At 35.1% G+C, this 15,471-nt stretch overlaps 2 protein-coding genes across 2 annotated transcripts; both read left to right on the top strand.

The window, feature by feature from the left end:
- Window positions 1-520: 520 nt before the first annotated feature.
- On the top strand, window positions 521-5,310 carry LOC132055954 (phosphatidylinositol transfer protein CSR1). Its single transcript, XM_059447986.1, has 6 exons — window positions 521-901; window positions 1,776-1,928; window positions 2,469-2,615; window positions 3,390-3,542; window positions 4,003-4,125; window positions 4,928-5,310. The coding sequence occupies exons 1-6, from the start codon at window positions 761-763 to the stop codon at window positions 5,003-5,005; spliced, it is 795 nt and encodes a 264-aa protein (XP_059303969.1). The 5' UTR covers window positions 521-760; the 3' UTR covers window positions 5,006-5,310.
- Window positions 5,311-6,473: 1,163 nt separating this feature from the next.
- Window positions 6,474-9,098, top strand: LOC132055952 (uncharacterized). The gene is made up of 2 exons (XM_059447983.1): window positions 6,474-6,776; window positions 8,437-9,098. The coding sequence occupies exons 1-2, from the start codon at window positions 6,562-6,564 to the stop codon at window positions 8,888-8,890; spliced, it is 669 nt and encodes a 222-aa protein (XP_059303966.1). The 5' UTR covers window positions 6,474-6,561; the 3' UTR covers window positions 8,891-9,098.
- The last annotated feature ends 6,373 nt before the right edge of the window (window positions 9,099-15,471 follow it).

Raw genomic sequence — 15,471 nt, 5'->3', positions numbered from 1 at the left:
ATCTTTATTCCTATTATTTTTGTTCCTAGAAAAGCGATGTCACCCTTTTGATGACTTTATGAGGGAATAACTTTTCGTAATTTCATGGTCCCTCGCAGAATGCTTTTTGGAGTTGTCGATAATTCCTTTGTGAAGGACGCTTTGTCATATATAATGAGAATTTTCCGCACCTCAAATTTTTAGCACATTTTCCAGCTCCTGTCATCAAATTTGTGGACAATCAACATTATCAAGGAGGAAAAAGAAAAGGCAAAGTAGAATATTCTTCAGTTACTCAAGCTAGAGGTGCAAGGTTTGATTCTCACTCACGACTTCTCCTTCCCTAAGTTGTCATTCAAACAAGATAGCACAGCCTCCGTTTCATACTAGTTGATTGGACACGCAATTAAAAAATAATAAAAATAAATAAAAATTTAAAAACTAAAATGTTACTAAATATAAAAGTGAGACATTCTCTTTGTGACAAATTAAAAAAGGAAAAAAAATATGAATAAATTAGGACTTTTGAATATTACTTTTACAAAAAGGACAACATAAGTGAAGAGAAGAGAAAGAAAAAAAAAAAACATGGCAAAAGATAGCTGAGCAAGATTAGGTGGCACCTTACCTCACCCGCCATGATACATACAACGACATAACATACTCGAATCCTATTTGCCCCTCCTGTTTCACCTCTCTTTCCATATATGTATAATTACTCCAATTAAAGAGTAAACGTCACCTAATTCACCCAGATTAAGAGAAGATCACAAGTTGAGCAATGGCATTCCAGTTGTTTTTTAGACCTCCACTAGGTAGCCATTTTGTCAAAGCTACTCCTCTTGTTGCCAATAAACCCCATGGATATAGCAGCTTATGTATTCGGAATTGCGTCGCAATGGACCCTCAGAAATCCCAAAAGGTGACTTTTACTGTAATGTGTGTTAATTTCCAGAGGAGAAGTAATCAAGACTCTTTCTTTTAACTTAAAAGTGGCTCTTTGTCATGAACTTTTTTTGTCTTTTTATTGAAGTTTAGAGTTCACCCAAAATGTCTTTAGGTTTTTGCAGTTAATAGAAAAGAGTGATGTTTGGATTACATAATTTTTTATGCTTTCAGCTCTTCAACAAGTCAATTTGCTGGTCTTTATTTGCTTTCTTGAGCCTTAACTATCTATTTAAAATTGTTAGGTTTGCTAGAGCATTTAGACCATCTTTCACCTCTGTTACAAAGTAAGAGTACAAGTAACTACTAACATGTCATCTTAGAAGTAACTCTTTAACAAGTTTCAAGTTTTACTGATTTCTAATCAATGATTTTCGGTTGTCTATCTCTTCAAAAACAGTTAATCAGTGTGGTTTTGGAACTTCTCTTTTCCTTTTCCCAACTTCTATAACCTTTAATTCATTAAAGACAATCAAGATCTTGAAATTTTATGAAAATTGGTTTGAAGTAATTTCAACCCACAAGGTCATGCTGAATGTGTATCCCAACTTTAGGACAAACTACAGAAATGATTTTTTGCCTCAATAAGCGACTCTATGAAACATTTCGAGTTCCTCATAAGTCGGTTCCAGGATATTAGGAAAGCACAGATCATGATCTACTTAATTTCAGCGGATAAGGTGCTCCTTTTAAATAATAAGTCTTAGTTAAGTACTAGATAATAAGTCTTATTTAAGTACTAGACAATCTGTTTGCTACATACCATCTCATGAGTGATGAGACCATGTAAGCACTTCTTACAAAAACAATGTTGTGATTAAATCTGATGGAGCCACATTTGAACTTTGCAGTTAGTGCTGGATGTAAAGGAGAGACTTGAAAAAGAATATACTGATCTCCCGGTGGGAAGAAATGGAAGAGATGATGAGGAGATGATTTTATGGTTCCTGAAGGATCGCAAATTCTCTGTTGATGATGCTGTTTCCAAGCTGCATAAAGCCATTGTAATTATATCGTTTATGTTACTAGAATCATCGCGTTAATTTGACTGCTATACTAGAACTTGATCATTGAAAGGAAAAAAACATATAGCTGCTCTCGTTTGGATTAGCACAGCATGATATCTGCACCCATAAGGCCTCATCTATCTTTACTGTTTTCAGATTTACTTTTCCTCCTTCCATCTGGTTTCCTCTGCCTTTCATTTGACTTTTTCACTGTATCAAATTTTATACCCAACTTGAAATTTCTAATGCTAAATTTACCGTAAGCTACTAGAGGTTTTCTCAATGAAACATGGGACACTGGAAGGCTAAGATTACTATCAATGTTCCATTGCCTCATGGAGATGAGAAGAATGGGAATATTGTTCCTCTTGCCTGCCAGTTGATTTGTTTCAGTGTGTCAATTCTTCATTTCAATTATCTCGAAGTTCCTTGGAAACTGCATCTGAGTCGTATATTTGCAATGATATAATAGTTTCTGTAAGATTCAAAGTAAGAAGAGTCACTAACAATGATATATCTCCCAAACTTTCATATCAGAGATGGCGTCGTGAATTTGGTGTAACAAATTTGTCAGAAGAGTCAGTTAAAAGTATTGCTGAAACTGGAAAAGCATACGTGCACGACAATTTTGATGTCTATGGAAGACCAGTCTTGATAGTGGACGCATCAAAGCATTTTCCTCAGGTAACAATGTGACTCAGCTTATCTTAAAACTACATTAGTAACACTAGAATTATTTTCAAATCTTCTTAAGAGTAAATAAGGATAGCTTTTGCTGCCCTTTTGCTGTTTGCTTTAATTCAGAGAACCAAACTTTGAACCCATCGCTATTTGACTAATCAGAATTTCTGAAGTCATACATTCCTGATGTCACATTTCATTGTTTTAGTACAAGCTTGAAGCTTATGCTTTGTATTTTAACTAAAGGGAGTGACATTAAAGTGTTACTGATGTCAAAAACAAAACATGCATTTCTACTTCCTCCTAGATATTTCATGCGATTGGATTTTTCTGTCATGAAACTTTTGAATTTTGACCCATAGCTAGATCTAATTCTTTATCTTTATTGAAGTTCTATTTTTCAGAATGCCTCCAACTTTGTACTAACTGAAAATATAAAGCTTATCTATCTACTATAGTTTCTTAAGAAGAAGAAAAGTGTTTCTCGTTAGCCAATGTGGGAGATTCAACCCCCCGCCCCGCCCAGAGCTGGACATCTGGAGCATGGACAATTTAATATGGGGCCCAACATCGGAAAACCATGAATTGGGATGGCATTGAGAATATAATAAAATATATAAAAGTGTGCTCTCTCTAACAACTTATGCTTTTAGATGAGATGGTCACACATTTCAATAAAAGCAATGTTGGAATTGGTGATTTCTTATGAAATAAAGTTTTTCCCCTGTAGATCCTGTTCAGCAGCTCTGATCTATACACTAAAATTTGGTGCCACAGAAGCAGGACCCTGATGAAGATGAGAAGTTATGTGTCTTTCTAATTGAGAAGGCATTGAGCAGAATTCCCGCTGGCAAACAAGACATACTTGGTATAATTGATCTGAGAGGGTTTGGAACGGAGAATGCAGATCTTAAGTTCCTTACTTTTTTGGTAATGTGCTCTGTAGTTGCTCTTTTACATTTCTTGCATGATTTATCTCCCCGTGTTTTAGTTTAGGATGATTTGAGTCATAAGGTTTTCTATCTTCTTTTTCTTTTTTCTTGTGTGACTAAACTATAGAGGCCTTTATCAAGTAAAGCTTAACTTTCAAGATGCTGATACATCATGAAACTTTATGTTTGAGAACTTCAGCTTGAGAAACTTAATGATGTTTCTCTTGGTGTTCCTATAAATAACACCCTCATACACCAGCTTCTTTTGATTTTCACAATAATCTTTGTCAAGTGGGTCATTAACGGGCCTATAGATGCTTCCTGGACTTGCTAATGTCATCTTCTGTACCATCTCATTGTGTTTACTTGAATTTTAGTATATAGCACATAGCAATTTTCGTCAGAATCTTGAACAGTTTAAGTCGCATGCTGATTTCTCTTTATTCATTCTGGCACAGTTTGATGTTTTCTACTACTATTATCCAAGACGATTAGGTCAGGTTCTTTTTGTTGAAGCTCCTTTTGTGTTCAAACCACTGTGGCAGCTTGTCAAACCCATGCTCAAGCAATATGCTTCATTGGTAAGAATTTTCATACTATACTAATTAAGGAGTTAATTCTTTGCTGACTTCTCATATATATATAGTTTCTGTTTGAGTTAAAAGTCTTATATCCAAAAGCTTGACTTATATTCTCACTTTATAGTAAACCATAGTTCATTATGATTTCGTTTGAAGAATTACACAATGTTTTGAAGTTATTTCCCCTTTGAATCAGCTCTTCATGGTTGCACTAATGCCTGTGTTTAGACAGACACACTGAGAGAGTATATTTACTGCCTGTAACCTCACTTTTTAAATCTTCAAACTCTGCTTTTACCCTTTATACAGGGAGCCTCGAGGCTAAAACAAGCATGAAATATCCCTAGATAGCACCTTTGATGCAATAGTCTTCAGTTTCTCACAAGTTCCATTTCATGATTAGTTTAGGAAAAAAAAAAAAGGGCAGCCCGGTGCATAAAGCATCCCGCATTAGCAGAGTCCGGGGAAGGGCCACACCCCAAGGGGTGTGGATGTAGACAGCCTACCCTAATGCAAGCATTAGTGGCTTCTTCTACTGTTCGAACCCGTGACGGCGTGACCTATACGTCACACGAAGACAACTTCACCGTTGCTCCAAGGCTCCCCATCCATTTCATGATTAGTTATTTCTATCATTTGAGCCTTTTATGCTTTGCCATTAATAAATTCAACAATAAAAGAAATAGCTGTTGTCTCAAATTCTGATTACGTAATCTTCATGTTGTCTTGACAGAACAAAAGTTCTATTTTTTCAGCTGCTTTTATATGTTATTTGCTTACACTTGTATTTGCAATTTCAAAGGCGAGATTTTGCTCCGGAAAGGAGGTCAGAGAGGAGTATTTTACAGAAGAGACAGTCCCGGCTAGTTTTAGAAAATGAAGACAGGAGCACTTGTTACCCATTCGCACCAAGCTTTGATACACAGGAAGAATATAAAAGACTGAAACTCGATACACAGAAGCATTGTCCAAGATAACGATGACAAGCTCAATCTCGGGATGGACTTATGAAGTTATTGGGTTCTAGTATTTTCAGTTGTACGTGAATGGAGAAAGTCACTTTCCTCTAAAATACTATGTTAGAGTTAGCGTCATTTACAACAGTAATGGTGTATCATAATTAGCTCACACAATCTACTTGGTTTGATTCATATACAATAAAAATCACCTTAAAAGTTACTGTGATGATGCTCCCAGGGCTTTTATTCAACGCTAAAGGTCGTAAAGGCAGGATGTGTGGGAGATCCGTGTCAGTATGTCCCCAGTTTGAATCCTGTTATGAACCAAGTTTGCTATTGAAGTTGAGCAGGCTAGAGGCGAGTCCATTATCCACTGAGTTTGGAAGTTTGTAAACCCCGAATTCTCGGTCACCATAAAGGAAAAAGATTACTGCAATGACATATTAGGGCAAGGTACTTGTGTGTGTCATTTGCAACTAAGCAAAATTATTCTCTCTCTCAGAGCTACTCTGTTGTTTTTACTCCATGAGCTTTGGCTTGATTCCAAATTCTCTAGTTCTTCACAGAAACTTCAGAATGTAACATCACTCCTAAAGGTTGAGAAAATAGAATACAGCCAATACAGCTCATTTGTGATGAAAAAGGAATCTCGAATTAAAGTCTCATCTTTCCTCTAAAGGCCAACTAGAAATAGTGCTGTCCTTTATGAAACAAAACGTTGATAATGTTGTATGGGAAGTTGCCTCATGCAGAATTTCAATCTTCATTTCCCTTATTTTCATACATTAAAAACCTAAACAAACGGTAGTGAAATCATCTTTATGGTCTTTCAGCTTGTTTAGATGGTTGTTACTTTGTATCGTATTGTTATTTTAAATACAATATTAAGTTTTGATTGTTACGTAAATTTTATTGTATCGTCATGTTAAATTTGTTTTTAGGTAACGATTAAAAACGTTATTTTATGTAAAGATCGATTTAGTGTCATCATGTCGTTACCTTTTTTTGCTTACATAATTTATCACTTATCCTACTTTTCTGTATAATAAATCTACTGTGCAACATGCTTTTTTTCTCTTTTTTTTCTTTTCCTTCTGGCAATATGCTTTAAGTTGTTGGTGTATGACATCATGAAACGAAGGGAAACAATACAGTCTATCCAAATATTGTATTCATCAAAATAATTCAGCACAATACAGTAAAACTATATGTAAGAATCATCAAAAAAAGCTTGTCCAGAAACGGTCATTTCAATTTTGAAGGAGCAAAGTGCATCAAGATACTGCTTGATGAAAATTTTAGTAGCATATTGACGAAAATAAAACTTTAGGGGTCAAATTAGACCTCAAATTGTGAACCGAGGAATTTGGCAACTGAATGCTGAATAATTAAGGGCCTTTAGTGAAACTTCCTCGAAAGAAGCAAACAAGTCATAAATTATCAGTGTTGAAGGGAAAGAAAGCTGTGTTGTGAGGAAATGGCAAAGGCAAGGTTGAAGAATGGTTTAATAATCCTTTTAGCGATAAGTATTGCGTGTTCGACAAAATTGTGCAAAGCAATCGAATCACCACAGTACAAAGTAGTGCATTCAGAATCAGATTTTGAAATCAGACATTACAGGGAATCAGTATGGATGACTGCACCCGTCAATGAAATCTCCTTTGAGAAAGCCACCAAAAATGGTTTTCACAGGTACCCTTTTTTCTTAAAAAAAAATCATTAAATGGGGTTTTTTTTTTCTGGTTACAATTATTTGGTTAGCTATTAGGATATCTATTCTTGGATTATCAAAGGAGTTGATGAGTTTTTTTGCAGCTTCTCTTTTGTTTCGAGCTTAATTTATTGGTGATTGACAGTTTTTCCCTTTTATTCTCTTGTATGATTCCCAATTTGATCTCTAATATTGTGTTTTTTCTTAAGTACGTATCAATTGGAGAAAAACAATTTATGTGGGCTTTGCATGTACAAAACGGGAATACATAATCAAGAACACGTTTTTCTGTCAATATCAAGTTTAGGTCTCTGGTCCAGAGGTGGAGTTAGAAGTTTTAGTTTATGGGTTCTGAATCACAATTCTTTATGCTCACTGGGTTTGGAATATATTATGTTTACATATTAAATAATTTTGTAGCACAATTACAGGGAGCCAACTTTACTAGGTCGAACCCATAATTACTACATTCAATACGCCCCTGGGTCTAGCACTCAACGGCGTGGCCTAATGGTCAATGAAGTGGGTTAAAGACCATGAGGTCTTAGGTTCAAATCACAGCGAAGGCAAAAAAACTATGGATTTCTTCCTATCTGTCCGAGGCTCCAATCCTTGGTGGATAGAGTTGCTCGGAATCTATATTGGTGGGAGGTAGGTGTCTCGTGGAATTAGTTTAGGGGTACATAAGCTGGTTTGGTCACCACAGTTATCAAACAAAAAAAAATTCAAGCTTAGGTATGATATGCTGAAAAGTTTAGTATAAGAGGTACAGGAAAGATTTTTTCGTGGATTAAGCAACTTTATAGACTACTAAAGTTGTTTAATGTTGATTTGACTCTGAGATTCTGTTCTAAACATCCTTATAAAAAAAGATTCTTTTCTAAACACACTGTCAACTATGTGCACTCTTTCTTCTGTTTCTCGAACCAATCGAGCTGCTACAGCTATTCAATCTTATATATAACAATAATGGAGTAGTAGCTTTGACAATTGGAGATTTCGCAAGGGTCTGTCAAGTCATATAGTTTTATACGAGTCTGGGACTTGAATCATAGAGGTCTTTTGTGGCGACTCTAGATGTTTGGTCTTTATAAAACACTGTTTATCAGATGTATCACTCTGAACCAGTTGTTTTATGTTATATGTTAAACAAAAGCTGCTCCCGACTTACCATATATATAGCCATAGACTTCTAGTAAATGCTAGCAGAGGTAGGTTTGTGGCTCTACTAATGGTGTATGAAGATTCGGAGACGTTCTTCTAGTAAACATAACTCAGTTTTGGTTGCATACAAACAATTACAGTTGAACAGACCAATGCACAAGAAACTTGCCAGGTCTTTGTCTTAACTCTGTATATGAATCAATCAGCTATGCCTCAGTCTCAGTTGGTTCGGATCAGCCATATAAATATCATTTCTGTTCTATTCAAGGTAGTATATGTCTAGGTAAATATGTCTCAACAAATGTAGTATTCAGTGGATCTATCATAATTTCACTATTTTTATGTTGTCCAACGACCTACTGCGGCTACCCTACTTTATCTGAGTTTGGGACTGGCTCTGATATAAGCAGATTTCATGTGTAGATGAATTGAAAGCTTACATTTGAATTTCTTATATGTTCCTTCATCATCGTACAGATTGTTTCAGTTCATCCAAGGTGCAAATTTGAACTCTTCTCGTATCTATATGACAAAGCCAGTTTTGACGAGCATAGTCCCAGGAGCGGGTCCTCTTCACTCATCAGCATACTTTGTTAAATTCTACTTGCCTGATAAGTTCCAAGCTGATCCACCTCTTCCACTTCCGGAACTGAACCTTCAACCTGATCCATGGACTAGTCATTGCATTGCTGTTAGGAAGTTTTCAGGATTTGCAAGAGATAGAAACATTGTTAAAGAAGCTGAAAAACTGGCTCTGAGTTTGAGTAGATCTCCATGGGCAAACTCTACTGCTTCTACAAGTGAATATGCTTACTCTATAGCGCAGTATAATTCTCCCTTCCGGATCTTTGGACGTGTCAATGAAGTGTGGGTGGATGTCGCTGGATCTAGAGCAAGTGGTTGCAAATCCAATCTAGTTGCTGCATACTGATTTTGAGTGCGAGATTGAAGCTTCTTGGATCGTTGTTGTGCATCTCCAGTCATAGATACCAGAGAGGCATGAACGGTTGCTTCTTATGTACATATACTGATCTCATAAATAGCATGAAGGACATATTATCATGTTCATGTACTGTAATTCCAAACTATGACATAACCATGCGTGTTTCTTGTATGGCATTTAACAATACGGTGTTAAATTGTTACTCCTACTGATCTGTTTTCAAAATAGTAAACCAGAATATGTGGAATAAACTGGAAAACAATTAAATGAGAAAAACAGAAACTTTAATTAAATATCCAATCCCATAAAATTTATTGTTTCTCACTGTATCTTATATCTCGAGGTGTTGGATTACTTCCTCCAGGATAGAACCAATATCCCTTTGGTCGGAGTAGCGGTACCTCAAATGCCAACAAATCGATCGAACTTGACGACAAACTGAGGCATTGCCTCAGGCACGAATGAGTGAGATTTGAAAAGGTGCGATCTGAATTTTTGTGATGTCTGTTTGAGAAAAATGTGTGCCTTTTAAAAAAGACCAAGTGTTTGTTCGGAAAAAATTGTGATAATATCATTTGAGATTAAATCCAACATGTTTCACCAAAATATTAAAAGTCATTCTTATAGTTTAAAAAGAGTCTCAATATTCACCTTATTAAAATCATGTTGATCTAGATTCCACAATTCAAATTTTACTGCTCGAATTCCACAAACCAACATATTCCCACTGTTTCCCCTCTCGACCAGTGTTTTAGTTTGGAATAAAGAGAAGTTTTAAGGGGTGTGGGGCCTTACAGGTATGGGGCAATGACCGAAGAAGAGGAATAATAAGGTAGAAAGTGAGAAAATGAAACACGTGTCCGGTCGATTTGCTTAAAGTTTTAGTAGGCGTTTCGCCATGAAAACAAAATACTTTTCACTTTATTTGGTATTTTTGAATTGGAGTTGAAGATAGAGTTGTGTTTGATTATAGTTTTTGTAAAGAATATTTGATTGTTTAAATGTATAAAAAATGAAAAAAAGTGAAAATAAGATTTTTTGGTGTTTTTCAAATTTCAAATACAACTAACTTCAAGTCATATTTAAAATTGTCATCGTTGATTTTTAAATAGCACCCAAAAACGTTTTTCGCAAAAAAGTGGAAAAAATTCATGGACCGAACGGGCCCTTAAAAAGATGATGATGCCAGAGTGAGACCACAGTCCAAGTGTTAGGGTGTATTCTATTTCGTTTGTGCTGTAATTTTCTGCTCTTTTTTATTTATTTATTTATTTTGATTTCGTTAGACTCGGTGCTCACAGGCTTATAGATTCTTTTACTCCAGCTACTACTCCAATTATTCCACATTTTTAGAGATGAGAAAATAACTCCGTAAGAAATGATAAATATTTGTTGGCAATCGGTATTTATATTAAGGCATTGAATTTAATATTACTAAGTGACTTAATGAGGTGAAAATATATATTAATTAATCATGATTAAGTATTAAAGTTTTATTTACGGGCACATATCATACATCTATTGGCTTGGCGTAAAGATCGAATACGGATAAATTATTATAATATTAAATTGAATCTCAAGACTCATTTTTTGTATACTTCTATTTGATTAATTTTATATAATAATTTGTACTAAATACAGTTAAATGAAAATGTCTAAAATACACCTAACTTTTGCCCGAATTTGGTGTAACACACCTAATCTTTACAGTGGTTCTATTAGCCCCTGAATATATTTTTAATGCATTCTTTGGCATTTATCTAGAAAAATCAAACCAAAATCCACGCAACACAAGCCAAGACTCGATTATGAAAGAATATAGTGATTCACAAGATCAAATTCCAAGAGAATCTGGTGCTTTCTTCATGAAAGAAATTAAGAGTGTAGGAGATAATTCTAATTTTTGCTTTGTTCGAAGAGTGAAATGACCTGAAAATGACTGGACTCCTTTGTTTTTTGGCATTTGGTTTAGCACTGTTTGAATTGTTATCTAGCTCACTCGATAAACGCCAAAGAAATTCCTTAAAAATATATCCAGAAGGGTAACAGGACCCCATAAAGATTAGGTGTGTTACAGCAAATTCGGGTAAATGTTGAGATGTATTTTAGACATTTGCCCTACAGTTAAATATAAAAGTGACATAAAACATGAAATTAGTTACGGAATTCCGCCGCTAAATAGCTCCTAGCTAATTGAATTTTTTTTATAATCTGTCACTAATCCGTAGCTAAATGAGATTAGTATAGATTTTTTGTTATTTACCTACAAATTTTTGTCACTCATTGGTTCCTTATTTTCTAATAGTGTAAACAATAATTGATAAGCCAGTTTGATAAAATGACGAGCTGCATCAATGGTTAAACATTTCAATAACTGAAGTTCATGAAATTTTATAGAATAGTATTATTAGCTAAATGGTGAAAATTAGGTTTTAAAATCATAAAAGTATCCGATAACTCACTAACATTAAGTTTTAGATGGTTGTTATGTATTGTTTCATATTGTATTGCGCATTGATGAAAATAATGCTCGAATAGATTATATTATTTTTTGTCACTTCATAATGCCAGCATCAACAATGTGAAGAATAAGTATACAATATTACAAAGAATAAATAGAGTGCACGATAAAGTTTATATAGAAGGTTAGATAAAGATAAAATAAGATTATTAAATAATAAGGACAATATGAGATAAAATGAAAGGCAACGACGCAATCATAACAAATCGATCGTTGCATGATATGACTATTTTCATTGATACATAATAGTAACAAATTTGACGAGTATGGTATATAATAAAATTTAAAACAATCAAAATAAATATTATATTTTAAAGTGTCAATAACTTACAATACAATGACAACTATCCAGACAAACTATAAGGGGTCGTTTGGTAGGATGGATTGGGTGGGATCCAATCCCATCTACATGGGATAAGAGGTGGGATAAGTTATCCCACATAGAGGGTGGGATTAGTTATCCCATCTTATCCCATCCAATCTCATCTAACCCCTAATGTTTACCGCTAAATTTGTGACTCGGGAAAACAATTAAAGTTGTATGAAAGAGGTCAAAGACAAGTATATCGTAATCGATCAAATCATTTTCTTGTAGCTAAACCATAATATAAGTAAGAGCAAGGATCTAAATGACATAAAGTGAAGAACAAGAGTAAGAAGTACATGGAATGTTCGTAGTAATATGTCTGAACTCAACAAGGGTGTTTGCTACAAGAGAATGTCTTTTCCTTCCTGGGGAAGCTATACTTGGGACGAGAGCTAAGACTTTTGGGAAAACATTACTGAATATCCTAAAATATAAAATAGGGTAATTTACATAAATGACTATATTTTGAGGATTTTTTTAGGCATAACTACACTTTAGCTAATTACATTTCGTAGCTACAGTATATAGTATTCAAAATTCTTACCAGTCGATTTGGTCAGTATCTAAGTCGTATGTGTTCAACTAAGTTGTATTCAAGTCAAATGTATTTAACTCAACTGTATTTATTGTAGCTACTTTTACGCTGTATTCACTTTATTATATTTAAAATCGGATGTATACAAAAAAAAAAATCCTTCAAAATACACCCCCAAACACTGAAATTTGCACTTAAAAAATTAACGAATACACTCAGCTACTGAATACAAGAAATAAAATTCATTGCATTCATTTGCATACACTTCAAATTCACTGTATTCATTTGTATACAAAAAGATCTTCTTCGAAATACGAGAAAAAATTATATATATATTGTATGTATACACAGATCTGGAAAAAACACTTCCGTTCAGATCTGAAAAAGTCCGATCAGATTTGTGTATTTTCCGGTTAGATTTCGGTCATATCTGAGAAGAAGAAGAAGAAGCCGGAGAAGAAGACGCCAGCCAAAAAATGACCAAATCTAAGCTTCTTCGGCGACGGAGAAGTTAGCTTCGTAGCGGTGGTCATGTCAGTAAAAAAAAGACGAAGAGAAGAAAAAGAAAAGGGAAGGGGTGGGGGCAGCGGTGGTGGTGGTGTGGTGGTGAAGAGGCACGGCTTTCGGTTCGCCGAGCTAGCTTCTCGGCAACAATGGGGGAAGAAGGGAGAGAGAGAGCTGGGAGGGTTGGGTTGGCAGTGAATAATGTGATGATGAGTATTCTACTTTAAATATATATGTAGCTATTAATTGTATTTAATATATTACTTTTAGCTATAAGATGTAATTAATCTAAACTATAGCTACTAAATCTAAATATGTAATAGAGTTAGTTATGCCATGTAGTTATCCCTATAAAATATTTACCCGCCCCATGCCCCTTTTAAAGTAGTTCTATTCCCACCGGTTAGAAATATTTACCTTATATACCCTCGCCTAAACCCTTCCTCCGAGTGATACCGTAAGTATATTTATATATCACGATGGTATCATGGAGGATTTAAGAGAAGGATTGAAACAATCCTCCATGATACAATCTCGGTATATTTATATACCACGATGGTGTATGTGTCGAGAGTGTCCACGTTGAAGAATTTGGAAGCGATTCTTCATGATACCATTATGATATATGTATAGAGACGATGGTATCATAGAGGTTTTTTTCGAGAAAAGTGTGTCTTTTTGAATAAATGAACATGATAATCCCTAATACCATCTCAGTATATTTATATGTCATAATGGTATTATGGAGGACTAAGAGAAGGACTGAAGCATCTTCGATGATACTATCTCAGTATATTATATACCATGATGGTATCATGGAGGACTAAGAGAAGGACTAGAGCATCTTCCAAAATATCATCTCAGTATATTTATATACTATGTTGGTATCATAAATGGGGGCATCTCGGGTAAATATTTTTTATTTTTTCTGGTGGTATGAAACTAATGGGGGGTATCGGCGGGTAATTATTTTGGTTTGGAGGGGGCATGCATGGTCTTTCCCCAAGACTTTTTCAATGATGTAAATGTGCAAAGGTCGACAAAACAAAGCAATGTTTAAATATAGGCTCGGCTCGGAAGGTTGTTTGACGTGACCGAGAGTCATTGTGAGCGTCTTTAGTGAGTTGAGAAATGATTATAACGTGTCGTCATATCACACCTACTTGATGGGGCATGATGGGCACCCGACCCTTACTTAACCCGCCGATCCTCGTGATAATTCTTCGGACTCTTAAATCATGAAATGAATGCATAATGGAAGCTTTCAAAGAACAACTGAACAACATTTTTCGTCTTTCTCGAATCAAGTAAAGCTATCTAAATCTAAATATGTAATAGAGTTAGTTATGCTATGTAGTCTACAACATAATATCCCTATAAAATATTTACCCGCACCATGCCCCTTTAAAGTGCTGAATAATCATGTAAAAACTATTCCGGGGATCATACCTAGGGTATAGAAATATTTACCTTATCATGCATGTCTATACTTAACCCGTTATGGGTAAGGTATATAAGTAAATAATCAACCCTGTCCCGGCCCTCTGAGGGACTCGTTAAATGAAATCATCATATACGTACATATAAGTGATATTTATATATCATCCCCAAATATCATCGTATCATCGGTATCATATAACGTGAGCCCTCTAGTGAGGGGTTATGAATAAGGATCAAAACAATCCTCCATGATACAATTTCAGTATATTTATATACTCGGGTATCGAATGAACGTATTAAATCCGTTCTAAATGCCATTAAAGGACTACGTTAAAGAGAGTCTTAGAGATCATAGATGTATCAAACTAATCCGAGCCCGCCCATGAAAGTCCCATGCAAGAGAACACTTACGAACGTATTAAAAGCAACCGAGCCTGTTCATGAAAGTTACTGACATTATTCATAAGGGACACCATCAACATGTACTATCCAATCATACAAAAGACTCGAGAGCAACGGCTCGACCATATTACGAAGGTCGATATCAAGCAGTTGAATAAAATCGTACGTTTTAACTTAAGAGCGGGAGTTACCCAAGGGTTTTTTCATGCCAAAAGAAAAAAGCGGTAAGCTTTACATACCCGTTCCACCTCTTATTGGAATAGCTCGTAAGTCTACATTTAGATTGACACTAACGTTAGCCATCTTTATCGCATACTTACTCCAAGTTTCAAATCAAACTATTCCATATTCTCGTCGAAGGACTAAGAGTTTATATGCCTAGCCCAAATTCTCAATTCAACAACCAACAACAACAACAATAATACCCACATCAACAACACTATTATTCATACCAACATATTCATAAACATCCCACACGACGTTTTCAACATACAACAACAATATGTACCCTTCCATCCCAATCAATCAAGTATAATCATCAATACGCCAACAATGTTAGATACCATTTTTATATAAATGCCCATCCATCCGTCCACAACACGTTCACGTTCGATAAACACAACAACTACAATACAACACTTGGCGACCTATATTTAGTTTTATTTTTAAGGCTTCTTTACCTTCAAATAAACTCAACATAAAAAGATGAGATAAATAACATACCTTATACTTTGAAGAAACTCAACCACATCACCCTTTCTCAATGCCAAGCTTAAGTAGAAGCAAGAACATTTTCACGG

Source organism: Lycium ferocissimum, chromosome 5, assembly GCF_029784015.1.
Source record: "Lycium ferocissimum isolate CSIRO_LF1 chromosome 5, AGI_CSIRO_Lferr_CH_V1, whole genome shotgun sequence".
Taxonomy (NCBI): Eukaryota; Viridiplantae; Streptophyta; class Magnoliopsida; order Solanales; family Solanaceae; genus Lycium; species Lycium ferocissimum.
Note: the sequence above shows the minus strand (reverse complement) of the source record. Positions and strands in the feature narration are given on the sequence as shown.

Coding starts and splice junctions, on each gene's coding strand:
- LOC132055954 (XM_059447986.1), top strand. CDS start 761: ATGGCATTCCAGTTGTTTTTTAGACCTCCACTAGGTAGCCATTTTGTC. Junction 1,929..2,468: donor CCAAGCTGCATAAAGCCATT/GTAATTATATCG, acceptor CTTTCATATCAG/AGATGGCGTCGTGAATTTGG. Junction 2,616..3,389: donor CATCAAAGCATTTTCCTCAG/GTAACAATGTGA, acceptor TTGGTGCCACAG/AAGCAGGACCCTGATGAAGA.
- LOC132055952 (XM_059447983.1), top strand. CDS start 6,562: ATGGCAAAGGCAAGGTTGAAGAATGGTTTAATAATCCTTTTAGCGATA. Junction 6,777..8,436: donor ACCAAAAATGGTTTTCACAG/GTACCCTTTTTT, acceptor ATCATCGTACAG/ATTGTTTCAGTTCATCCAAG.